The sequence below is a fragment of the Populus nigra genome, chromosome 1 (genome assembly GCF_951802175.1).
Source record: "Populus nigra chromosome 1, ddPopNigr1.1, whole genome shotgun sequence".
Lineage (NCBI taxonomy): Eukaryota > Viridiplantae > Streptophyta > Magnoliopsida > Malpighiales > Salicaceae > Populus > Populus nigra.
The window spans coordinates 35,015,949-35,029,643 of record NC_084852.1 but is presented as its reverse complement, the minus strand read 5'-3'; the positions used below and the strand labels follow the sequence as shown (position 1 = coordinate 35,029,643).

The window sequence follows — 13,695 nt, the reverse complement described above, 5'->3', positions numbered from 1 at the left end:
GAAGGCAACCTCCATGAAAGAGAGAGGGTTAAATTTTGATTTTGTATAGAAAAATAGAAATCCTCAAGCACCAAACCATATACACATAATTGGAAGCTCCCAAGCACAAAACCATGCCTAAAACTAGACATATATATGGAGTAAAAGAACATATATAGTCGGCCACAATAAATTAAAAGAACACATGCAATCCATAGCTTGGTTTTGTTCTAAAGAAGGTCCTATATCTCACTTTATTAAGATGAACGCCGACAAGTTTTAAGAAATCTACAAGCCTAGAAAATATATGAACATACCCGCACTATAAATAACCACACCTCATTTCGACCGGAATAGTCCATCGGGAATTACGAGAACTATCGAGATCTACCGATAACGGCCTTTTTCCGATGATTCTTCCCTGGTTTCCCGAAAGCACCACAAAACCCACATGTAAATACCTTTGGAGAGGGAGGCTCTATTGCCGGAGACACCCTGCCGGTGCGGTAGCCACGTTGTCCACCGTTGGATCGACTTCTCTCAATGGTGATGTTGGGCGTCGTTGCTGATCTTGAAGATGGCCTGGCATCATTTTCTAGCTTGATTTCTGTCCTTTGATCACGCTGTGGCTGTTCTTCATGTTCTTGTTTTTGGTTGACTTGGTTTAGCTCTCCGGAGATATACCTATCATCCCAGATAAGCCCAGAGGAACCTTGCCTCCTGAAAGACACATCAGATCTTTGCAATCCAGCCATTAATTCTCTCTCTGGACCTTTCTTGAATGGGCTATAAAAGAATGAATGTATACGACTTTTCTTCTCCTAATGTATATATATTTATAGAAAGGGACAAATGTAAAAGAAGAAGAAGTTAACAAGGGCCGAGTCGGTTTGGTTTCGTTAAGATAGAAGAGGACGTCACAACGAAGCAATTTGGTCAAATATATCAAGACTTATCTTTTTCTCCTCTTTCTCTATTAAGATTGATTTAATTCTAATATTATCTCCAAAAGTTTGATAGTAAATTTTAATAAATAATTTTTTTTTTAATTTTAGGAGGTTCGGGCCAGCTTATGTACCTAATAAATAGGTAAGACACTGCAGAAATAACAGGGCATGTACATAAAAAATCAAACTTAAATATAAAATTAAAGAATTCTTTGTCAAGAACGTTAGACCACGAACTCAATTAATAGCATAGGAAGAAATCCTTTTCTTTTAATATGGTAAAATAATCTTGAAAGTCTTTAGTTTAATTCGTAAGTTCGTTTCCTCTGTTATTATTTAAGATAAGAAATTTATAGCTGTTTGTTTTTTGTTTTCATGAATGCTAGCAAGATATATAGCTTGCTTAAAACTTGATTGTAGATATCAATTTAATTATAATATATGAAAACTAATTTGAAAATAGTATATTTGTTAACTATATGATATTTATTTCAAAGAAATATCATAAATTGAATTGTTGTCACAGCAAATGAATTTATTACTGTACGTGATTTCATATATTATATGATCAATTAGTCAGGTTTAATACGCGGGCACATTCTTGATCATATATTAATTTATGTTTTCAACATAGCTGACCTTTCCTTGCTCCTCGTCCACGAGAAGCCGCCTTGTTTTAATCTATACCATCATATGTAACAATATTTTGAATTTTTTTTTTCAAGAGTTCTAAAGTGAAGCCAAAACTAGTAATTACAGTGGAATGAAATTGCTGGAATCAAGATTCCAAAGCTTGTTTGACAGCATATATAAAGCTCATCATAGACAAGAAACTTTGTTTGATGGATGTTTATACCCAGAGGAGGTTGCATATACACTTCTTTAATAAGATCTCTAGTTTTTATGCGGTAATAACTGGTTATGTTATGAGTCGGATTAATTTTCTTAAAATAAAAATTAATAAAAAAATATCAATGTTGTAAAGAATATATTATTTAATATTTTTATTAAATTTGATCTAGTTAGTCAATCTTGAAATTTTCTGATTCGAGTACTTCTTGTTTAATTTGGGTTTAAAATTAAATTATATGAGAGTTGTTTTGATATAATTTAGTCTACTTGATAAGTTCAAAGACATCCTGACCAACCTGTAAAAAACATCTAATGATAAAACAAAAAAAAATGAAATTAATATAAAAAACCCTCTCAACCCAACTTATTTTCTAGCTTAGATTTAAAACTAAATTGTATAAGAGTTGTTCTAATATGACCTAGTCGATTTGGTTGATTCAAAAACAACTTAGTTGACAGGTAAAAAAAGTCTAAGGATAAAATTAAAAAAAAATAATGAAATTGGTAAAAAAAACTTCTCGACTAGCCTCCTTGCTCAACTCGAGTTTAGAATTCAATTATGTGGGAGTTGTCCTAACGTGATCCAATCCACTTGGTCTTTTCAAAAGTAACCTAAATGGCTGTTAAAAAAATATTTGAGGATGAAATTAAAAATAATAACCAAATTAAAATTAAAAAAAGGAAGAAAAGAAAAGAAAAAGATCCTAAGTTTTTTAGTATGGAAAGTAATATTCTTGAGTCATTTATTTATTCAATTATTTTTTCAAATAACCTTAAAAATGTAACTTTATTTTAATAAATTCTTATATATACTATAGTAATCTTAAAGTTTGAATTCAAAAGATTAATAAAGAGAGCAAACATCTTTGACCAACTTTTTTACCACTTTTTAAAGTTCAACAAGATTTCTATTAAAAAAAAGGCATTTTTTACATTAGTTTAACTTAATTCACCTACCTACAATATGGTTTTTACCTAGTGTTATTTGGTTTCTCCCATGCTAACTAATAATAAATAAATCTATTAATAAATAATTAATTGTTTTCTCTTCTATAAACAAATTTTTGTAGTGTACAATCCAGCCGATTATATGTCAAGGAATGCTACATTTCAAGTTTTTTTTTTTAAAAAGGAAAAAGAATATTTACATATTATTGCCATCGAGCACCCAATAAGCCCAGAGGTCTCCACCCACATGTTGTGCTAGCTGGTTAGCACTCAGCTCTCATCAAAGCCATCTCAGAAACCGATTGATTTTAGTCATCTTGCCTTTCTTTTCATCATTGATTCTATATATATTTAAATATAGAGAGTGTTTCTATTAAATATTTAAGTATTTAATGGTGTGTGTAATCTCTATAATACCCCAAGTGATTTTTCTTTTATTTACCATTAAAATAAAATAGCTTTGAAAACATCTTGAAGCACCTGCTTTGTCTGACTGTTCTTCGTTTTGTTTGGGTGGCTGTATCAGCGGGATGGTGATTAGGTATCTTTGAAATTCTAAATCCTGCAAAATGACAAAACTAGCCAGCCATTATTAATTAATCTACACAAATTCATAATAAAGAAGGGAAAATAATTTAATTAATTCCTCCTTATATTTGTCAAGAGTGGAAATGATGTCAGAGTAGAAAATGTCAACTACTTGAGGTTGTTCTAAGAAATTTTCTCGACCAATAAATGCGAGGCTCTTAAAAGTATTCAGATGAATTTAAATCTTATTGTTTGAATAAAAAAGAAAAATAATAAGCTCCATGTAGCAGGTTAATTTGGTCCCCCCCAGAAAAACCAAGCATGGAAAATTATATTGTACATACGAGTGAAAATACTGTTAACCAGAAGTTTTGCTCCTCGAACTAAGAAATTTAATACTAACTATATTAGGGTTATCAAAATCTTTTTTATAAATTTATTAATTATTATTAAATTGACTGGGAAAAAATATTTTTTTATTTTAATTACATAATAAAAATATTAAAATATAAATTATGTTATTTGTGGTAATTAAATGCTATTTGTGGATCTTAGGTCTTGTGTTTTTGCATTTTAAAAGTGTTTTTGAAAAAAATTTAATTTTTTTTGTTTTAAATTAATATTTTTTTGGTGTTTTTATATCATTTTAACGCGTTGATGTCAAAATAATTTTTAAAAAATAAAAAATATATTATTTTAATATATTTTCAAGTAAAAAACACTTTAAAAAACAACAACAACCATATTCTCAAATACACTCTAACAAATTATGAAAAGGATATACACACTTCATGTTAGTATGGATATAAATGTATGATAATATTGAACTGAATTAATGTGGAGTCGACCAATAAAAAACAAAAGAAAAAAGAATCTCTCATCCTCGCAACTGGATTGTCCATATATTTCCAAAACACAATCAAGTTGAAGCGTAAATTAAAAGTTCATGCAACTAGGTCAAGTAATTATGGACACGGCGGAGGAGACTCTCGAAGGGCGGTGGCCGGGACTGAGCATGACCCATTAATGTTGAGTCCTCCATCTGCACAATTACCGACCTCCATGCATGGTAATTCATCAGAACCAAGACAATTAAAGATAGAAGATGCATGGGCCATTTCTACCTGTGAGAATACCATTTATAACTTACTGACTTCCCTTCCGCCTGTAACATTTACAAGTTTTCTTTTCAAAGATGGCAACTCGTTCTGCAATTGTTTTCTGGAGGAAGTCAAGGACTTGGGATTTTTTAGCTTTTGAATGATATTTGGTCGCCCCTAAAGGTGAAAGGATGTGACCCACCGCCTTAACTTTTATTGATTAATTATTAGGGTTTTGAAAGCCCGTAAGCTGCCATCATTGCAGCAAGCTAGTTTGGAGTTTATGTGATTTTGTCGGTCCAAAACACAATCAAGCACCAATTTGTAAGTGTCTTAGCCTCATCATAACATCATCAAAGAAAGAGTTTTCATTTACCTCGATCGACAACCAATCATGTTGATCTTCATGAATTGGCCTCGTAACATGCCATTACAAACCTTATTAAACCCATGATAAAACATTAAGCTAAAACCAACCTCTCATTACTGACCCATGTCCCAGCAGCTAGCTGGGTGTCTTATACTTTCCTGCAAGTCTCCAATTTACACTGCCTGCCTGTTAATTAATATAGCTAGGATGAATCAGCACATGAAATTTCAATTTGAAAAACTAAAATTTATTGGATGATATTGAGAATTCGGGTGTTTAATTGGAGGTCTAGTGCGTTTGTCACTGTATTTGAAAAGTATTTTTGAAAAAAATTTAATTTTTTTTGTTTTAAATTAATATATTTTTGCTGTTTTCAAATTATTTTAATGTGCTGATCTCAAAAATAATTTTTAAAAAATAAAAAAATATTATCAGCATGTTTTTCTGTGTGAAAAATACTTTGAAAAGTAACCACAATCATATTCTCCACGCAATGATGTCCCGTCTGATTCTAAAGATTTTGAATTCTCATCATCGGCAAGATTGAACAAGAGAGAGAACCAAAGAGTAACTTACAAAAACTAGCGTAGGAACAATCATATACTCTGTCCCCTTACGCTTGGGGTTTTCTGAGTGTAGCCATCCCTCCATACTTTCTTGTTAAGTCCATCCTTAATTATTGCTGGATTAGAATTTGGTCATTTAAGACTTCACTGATCTCTTCGCCCAAATCTTTCAGCTACGATACAGGGTATATGGTTTCGTTGCTGGTCGCACAAGTTTTTTTTTTAAATGGTATATAAGATTATTAATATATTTTTTATTTATAATTAAAATTCTGATTATGAACTTTATATACAAAATAATAAATAAATAAATATTAAAACAATAACATCTTTGATCCACCTAGATCTACTCGACAACCGGGTTTTTTTTTTTCCTCTCCCTTTTTAATTAAGCAGGCAACAAGTTGATTGTTAGGTTATTGTTTAAAATCCAACCATTAGATTAATGCCTAGAAAAAAAAAATCTATTTTCACAAAGATCTTCTTTTTCGATGGTTATATTACGGCCAAACAAAACTTTACTATTTTACAATGAGTTTCTTTATCCCCTTTAATGTCAGGTTGCATGTCCAAAATAAAAACTGTATGATTTCTCATTTGGCTGGCGTTATCAAGGAAAACTCAAACCTTGAGTGGCGAGTTGCAAATTATTTGTGGAAAACGGATTTATAATGAAAAGAAATCTGCTCAAAAGTTAACTCGCAAATCAACTGCTGTCTGGACTGATATTTGAAACTACATGGCATAATAATCACCATCATTATGTTTCTGAAAAATGGATGATACAGAATCTATCACTGCTTCACTGTGGTCTTGACTCTGGACTGGTATTTGAAAACAACATGGCATAATAAGTAGACAAACGAAATTCAACCAGAAAGAAAAAAAGTAGACAGACAAAGGGTAAAAGCAAGACCTACTTTAAGTACATGTTGAGAATCCAATTTTGCAGTAGCAGATTTTGTCAGCCAGCAAGATTGAATGCGGAAACTGGTATCCTATGACTAGAATCCAAGACGATGGGTGCTGCAAAATGTGCTTTGCTGGGATTATGAAATGTATCTGTTCTATTGAATTCCTCGAAGAAGTGTCTTCTTGCAGAGGAAGCCGAAACCTTATAGGTGGCACTTGGAAGTCATATAGCTTGAATATATATACCAGTGGTGCTGGCCCTTTTCCTTCTGTTTTAGCAGAGACCTGGGGAAACATAATCACGCTAAAGATTTGTTCATTCTAAACCTTTTCCAGCCTTGTTTCGAGGATTCATGATCTGCTTTGGCAATTATTGGGATGTTCCGTTTGCAAAGGCATCATGCACGAAGTCAGAATATATCTAAAGCCGGTTTTGTTTTTTGCTGTTTTGTTGCTGAATTGTTGCCAGAGAAAGTTGTCGGCTGAACTGAACAAAACTACAAAGTAACATGTTGGATTTGTTTCAATGGCCTAGATTTTATAGCTAAAGTCATTGTGCATGCCAAGCTTGTTCGCCATTCAATGCACTTAAACGAATTGATGCTGAACAGAATATCAAGGGTGGGCTCATCTTAACTTTCTAGCGGAGATGGTCTTCTTTGGAGTTCGTTTTCCGATTTTAAAGATGAGGGTTTGATGGAAGAGCTTTCAGGCTGACATTAGAATAGTGTTTAGCAATTTTAAAGATGAGGGGAGGCCATAGAAAACTATTTTCTTGTGAATGAACTGAACTGGTGTGAGTAGCCTGATTAAGACTTAATCAAGAAGAACTTAGTCTCGTGTATGAAAGCTAATCCAAGAAAAACTGTACTGTTAATATCAACAAAAAAAAGAATTTTACGGATGATGTTCAGACACAAATATCCACTTGCCCTCGACTGTTACAAAATGAAAATAAATAAAAAATTGATTTAGAGATGGAAAAATATTATATTTAAGATATTTATTTGTTTTATATAGAAATAATATTTTTAGGATATAATTAAGTCCTCTAAACCTATAAAAAAATAAAAAAATTAGATAAATAAAAAAAATACATTTGTTTTTTATATAAATATTCTCTGAGTAATAACAAGTTTATTAAACTTGAAATATTTTAATGAAATATTATGTTTGTTAGCATTATGACTATTAATGAAATTATTTGACTGTTGGTGAAACAATTATATCTTAAATTAAACAAAATAATTACTATTTAGTTTTATTCTATCAGTCATAAATATCAAAATTAATTATGAAAATTAAAAAAATAAATTAATATCACTGATATATTAAGTTATCTTGATCTCCTAACTTAGATTGCAAGTTAATTGATCAGGTAGGTTTTCTTTGTCATTTTTTAAATTTAATATTCTTTTTTTCCCTTCAATTTTGTTCTTTAACATTTGGTTGATTATAGATTAAAATTTATAATTATTTTGATTTATTTTTTATAAAATTAGCATGTGCTCATAATCTGAGTTATAAATTTAACAGGTTAACTCGAGTCAATTCAATATATTGTTTCATCAATATTTGAAAAGAAATTCATTTAATATAACATCATATTAATCCATTTTTTTAAAATGTTATTTAATATGTATCATATTAATTTTTTTATATTAGAAAACATGTTGCCAAATCTCAATTTGTTCAATCCTTTTATCGGTTCATCAATTTTATATTCTTTTCCTGCCTTTCTTGTACTGTTATCTTTTCTGAGGAGCTGGCTTATCTTTTCTCAGCATTCATTTGGCCAAGCAGTTTCTGGTCAAAATTGTCTTTTACACGTTGAATTTTACACAATTTTGAAGTTCTGCCACTGCATACTCTTTTCCTCTGGTTGTACATTTCACTCACAGAAACAGATACAAACATCTAATAAAAGCCTGTTCACACAATGATCATTTCTAGAGCCAGCAAGTTGGGAGATGGCAAACAAGATCAGTCCATCTGAGAACTCTTCCCCACTTCCACTACACCATGCCTGCAATGCGTTGATGTTATTGTTTTTTTAACAAAGAAAGGAGGATATCAACATCAGGTGGAGGATGGAACCTGTTAAACATTTGTTTTTTATTGCAGATTTTGCTTAAGAGAGTCGCTAGCCATCATGACAATGATAAGTGAACTTACTAGCACTCACAAAACAGAAACAATAAGCTGTATTCATTCTTTCAAAGTGGCATGTTTACAAGTAATGATTCAAGGCCATGTCTTGAAGAGTAAACTAAATGAAGGAATAAACTCGGTTCTCAGACCTGATTGCTTACTTTCTGCATCTACTACTGCCACTTCTACCGGCACCTTTTGAACCCTCAGACACACAAGCATCTACGGATGCTAATATTTGAGTCTCAAATTTATGCCCTTTCAAGCAGGCCCTTATCTTCCTAACCACTTGTTGCTTTATCACCCTACGCTCCATCATTGACAGATGCTTACATTTGTCCATGCCCTTGAGGAATCCAACTATTGTTTCACCAGATCCCCCGGTGTTTTTTTCCAATTTTACAAGCTTCTCCACCACCTGCAACGACAACATTTTCTCTAAGCAGGATTTATTTCCTAGCTCAACAAGATCCAAAATGCAATGAACATTCACTTCTTGTGTCTTTATTGATTTGCTGTCTACTGATTGAACCATCCTATCTACGAAACCTGTTTCAAAGATATTATTCAACACAAGGATCCCACCATTGCTAAAAAGCATCTGGTGCAATGCTGTATAGGCTGAATCCTGCAACTCCACAACATTGCATTGCATCATCTTGACTAGCTCGGGGACAATATCATGGTCTAGAAATTTCTTAATGCATGGTTCTCCACCAGAGAAAGCTAGCTTCATCAGTAAGAAGGCAGATTCAGATCTAATTGAGTTATGTTCTGAGTGCCTACTTTGCAGAAGTTCTGATAGCCTGTTGACAAGGAGACTATGTAAAATCATTTCTCTGACTCTAGAATCTGCTGACTTCTCAATAATCGGTATGAGATCTTGCATTGCCTGCAATACCTGCCTTTTATTTCCATCTAACACCTTATAAACGAGATCTTCAAAAGATAGTGGCTTTGGCGAATGGGGAACTGTTCGATCTGACAGAACAAAAGTTTCCAGACGATGCCTAACTTGCCATGGCAGAAGGTTTAGATTAGATGGCTGAAGAGAAACATTTTCAGGAGTGCGAGCCACCTCATAAAATCCCTTCAGTGTGACAATGGCATGGTGCTGTAGTACTTCAGATCCATTCTCAAGCAATTTAATAAGTTTTTTTTCGATCCCAGAAGCAAACATTCTCTCAACAGCATTCGACTTTCCAGCTTTGGTCAAAGAGTTCAATACTGTAAACATGCTCTCATGCCATTTCTCAGCACTGGAGGAGAGCAAATCAGCTAGCTGGTTAAAGGGAATGCTATCGAGCACCTTGTCAACTGTCTCAGGGCTTCCAAATTCTGCAAGCTTTGCAAGGACGATTAAAATGTGGATTTGAGTTATGGGGTTCTCCTCACAATACCCTAGCGTTGTTGCCAACCTATTGATTGCACCAGTAGTCTCAAGGGAAGGAAAATAATTGCAATAATCACTCTTGCTGAATATATTTGTGATGGCTTCTGTAGTCACTGCAGTCAGACTCAAAGAATCAGTGGAGATCAATTCTGCAATCCTTGGGCCTAGTATTCTACTAAATCTTTCCCTGCTAACTTCAAGCTCAGACATGGATTTGCTAGCCATAAGAGCGTGGATGAGTGCTTCTAAGGTGGTGACCACGTGCTTTCCTTCCAAGACATTAAACAAAAACTCCATCCTTTCTTCAGCAATCTTTTTGACATTTTCTTTTCCAAAAATAAGCAGCCAAGGACAAATAAAAGCAGTTTCATCGGGTGAATATTCATTTAGTAGTATCTCAGTAGAGTCATCTGCCTTGCTAGCAAGATACAAAGAAACCATGTCGTGAACTAGGTACAAGGGATCCATATCAGTTTTAATCAGTAAGGAGCCTTCAACAAGCTTGCAGACAATGAGAGGGAACAAGCTCTCGTCCCCAAGGACTGACCAAACAGCCTCCAGACAAGCTTCTGGTACGGGTTCTGCCCATGAAAGCGAAGCTAGAGCTATGAAGAGCCTTTTAGAATCTCTAGGCATAGCTTCTAGACTGAACTCAAATGACCCAAAAATAGTTAACGTGCTCTCAGCTTCCTTTTCATTTACATATGAGACAGGGCCAGGTGCACATGTGGCAAATGTCGATAAGTTTGTGATCGCCTGTTCCCACTTCTCAGCTCTTACTTCTTTCCTAAGGGCTTTACCCATAACAGCAACTGTCAGAGGGTGGTGGCCACAATGTTCAAGCAAGGTCTCTGCTATGCCCTACCAAATAAATAAGAAAAAAAAGAAAAACCCAACAATTTATTAATGGAATCAGCAATGTGAAAGCATTTTACACGTCTAGATAATTTCTATATGAAGCCCGCATGTAAGTGCACAATAGTATGATGGTAATACGGTATGATAAATCTGCTGATGGATCACAAGATTTCAGTTGTAAAATTAAACTTACACGAGGATGCAATAGATATATATATCTATGTTAAAAGTCTTCTGACAGAAATTAATGAGGCTCACAACGCGGTTAGCGGCTCTCAAAATGATAATTATATATGTTTTGCAGGTAAAGAACTTGAAAATTTGCACAGCTTTAATGTTGTCTCACATGCACATGCAGACACAATATTTAATCAGAAACAAGTATAAGGAATGCTGCAACCCCCAACTTCAAGTGCAACAGTACTGATGTTCTTTTTGCTTGCACTATGCAATTGTGACATTGAAACTGTGCTGGGGAAAAATATTGCACAAAGATTCAATAGGCAGGTTATTATCTTTTCTTTCAGTGGTTTATAATCATAAATGGAAATTTGGGGAGAATATCTTGTAGACTTATCATGAAAAAACACAAAGGGATCTCTCACTATATTGCAAGAAAATAAACAGGCAATGAAGATAAAATTGAGTAGGGGGAAAACAGGAGAGAAGGAAAGAAAAATTAGAGGCTGAAGGACTTGGAAATAATAAAATAAAAGAACATGAAATGAGGTTTATTTGACTCATACCGGTAGTTCTTCCATGCCAAGAAGACTATGGTATTGAAGAATTGCCTTGCTTATCTCCCTTGTGTCATCTTTGCTCAACTCAACTTTCTCGGCTTCTGTTATTTCACAGACTGCTTCATTTCTTGTTGTCACTAAATACTTGCAATTGTTATCATATAGCTTTGCAAACCGCTCAACTATATCCTGCTCCCACACATCATCAAGAAGTATGACAATGCTCTTTCCATACAACGCTTCTTGGAGAATACAACAAACATATTCAAGATCTCCACTATTTTCATCTTTAATCTTCTTCCAGAATCCAATTTGTACCAGAAAGTAGGAAATTTTTCTTGCAAGCCGTCTCTGGTACTCATCCTTATTTCCATTGCAAGCATTTCTACTACACCATTGGCCAAATCCAAGTTCAACTGCTCCACCCACAAACTTTGTAGGAGGGTTCGAAGCAACTTGTCGAGCCAAACATGACTTTCCAATACCAGATAACCCAACAATTAGAATAACCCGATGAGAATCCTCTAGTTCCAATAAGTTTCTCACAAAGTGGCATTTACTAGAAAGTGGCCATCCTTGTTCGATCTTTATTTTCAATCGAACTGGGACATCTTGTGCTGTTGATTCTATCACCTTCTGAACATGTTGGGTTAACCTTTGAGATTCAAGCCACCAATTCAAGTCATCCCTAATGGTATTTATCAGTTTGCTGAGAGGGTCTCCAGCCATAGAACTCCACACGACCTTGGCCAAATTCTTGATCCTACTTCTTGACACAATCCTTCTTGCCTTCGTAATGTTTGGACGCAGCCGTTCTATCAGGGAATTCAAGCTTTGGATTTGGTGATCTAACTGGGGGTTATGAAGCTTGTATACATGTTTTTGCCTGATTCCGCGTGTCAAATTCTCGAGATCATAGACAAATTCCTCTAGGCTTCGGATTCTCTTTGGAGCTTCGTCAAGATTCCTAGAAGCCTGATCTAATGCACTGACAGCCCCTACCATACTTGAGATTATTTGTGTTGCAGAGGAAATAACTTGCAAAGCTTCCATTGCTACTCAGAATGACAGAGCTTGCAAATCCCAAATGATCCAGGGAGGAAGAAATAGTAGAATTCTCTTAGTTTAGGAGGAAGAAACTGGATTGTTGCAATAAATAAACCCAATAGCTACAATCCAATTTAGCCAAATAGGACAATGAGTACAAAATTCAAGATTCAGGAAATTCTCCACGACATTCAAGAGAGCAGTCGCAGGATACTCCGATAAATTCATGTCTCATCCACGGAGGTGCGCATATCAACTCTACAAATGTAACCAAAAGAAATAATAATAATAATAATAAATCAACTCTACATAGAAACTTGATGAGAAAAATTTCCAGGCTATTAACATCAATGAAATTTCATGATGTCATGCTAGTTGATCCAGCAGATTAGACACTGAGGAAAAAACTAGCTCCGTATAAAAGTTCACAGTTCCACACAAGACGCGCTTGAAGTGAATCCAATCAAATATACAGACTCTTCTACAAACCTCCTATATTGACCCACTTAACATTCAATCATTCATTGAGAAGCATGATCTCCAACATATTGAAAACATTGAATAAACATTATTCTTAAACCCAGTTTCAATGCAGATAATCTATATCAGCTCTAAAAGTTAAAAAAAAAAAAGCAAAAGACAGAGTTTTCAATAAGGTAAAACACAAGTGGAATACTGCAAAACAATATCAAACCAGTTCCTAAATCAAGAAGCCTAAGACCATGCATGCAGGTTTGACCTTCAAGTACTGCATTTAACAGATCAACTAAAAAGCTTGGTAAGGAAGTTAGCCATACCTATTATGGTTGTGAAGAGTTTTACTTGATAGTACTGTGAGAACAGTTTCTTACTTCTCCGGGAAAGGCATGTCCATTCTATAACTGTCTGTCTGTCTGTCCGGTCTCATCAACAGACAGAGGAACCTTCAAAGAGATGTTCCCACGGGTCAACTAAACGTTGCTTGAATAATGGGCTTAATTATACGTTTGGTACCTGTAGTTTCCATTTCTTCTTAATGTGATCCTTTTCATGTTTTCCCTTTTCAATACGGACCGTGTAATGTACACCTTGTTCCGTTAATAATATGGCCTCTCCATCAGCTAACGTCACAAAAGTCATCGAAGGTTTACCCAGTTAAGCAGGTCTCCACTGAGTTAACTTAAAATATTTTATTTTTTTAACTTAAAGTATTTAAATTAAATTTTTTTTAGTTCACATTAAAAATCATAATTTTTTTTATAAATATAAATTATATATACTAATATAAAAAATAAAAAAAACAATATATATTTCTTAAAAACTAA

At 34.0% G+C, this 13,695-nt stretch overlaps 2 protein-coding genes across 2 annotated transcripts; both read right to left on the bottom strand.

Moving 5' to 3' along the window:
* On the bottom strand, positions 1-852 carry LOC133699062 (uncharacterized protein At1g15400-like). The gene has a single exon (XM_062122195.1). It carries the CDS (start codon positions 732-734, stop codon positions 357-359), a length of 378 nt encoding a protein of 125 aa, XP_061978179.1. The 5' UTR covers positions 735-852; the 3' UTR covers positions 1-356.
* Positions 853-8,295: 7,443 nt separating this feature from the next.
* On the bottom strand, positions 8,296-13,303 carry LOC133700330 (uncharacterized). The gene is made up of 3 exons (XM_062123828.1): positions 13,189-13,303; positions 11,351-12,649; positions 8,296-10,607 (listed from the first exon to the last, which is right to left on the bottom strand). Exons 2-3 carry the CDS (start codon positions 12,395-12,397, stop codon positions 8,511-8,513), a joined length of 3,144 nt encoding a protein of 1,047 aa, XP_061979812.1. The 5' UTR covers positions 12,398-12,649; positions 13,189-13,303; the 3' UTR covers positions 8,296-8,510.
* Positions 13,304-13,695: the final 392 nt, after the last annotated feature.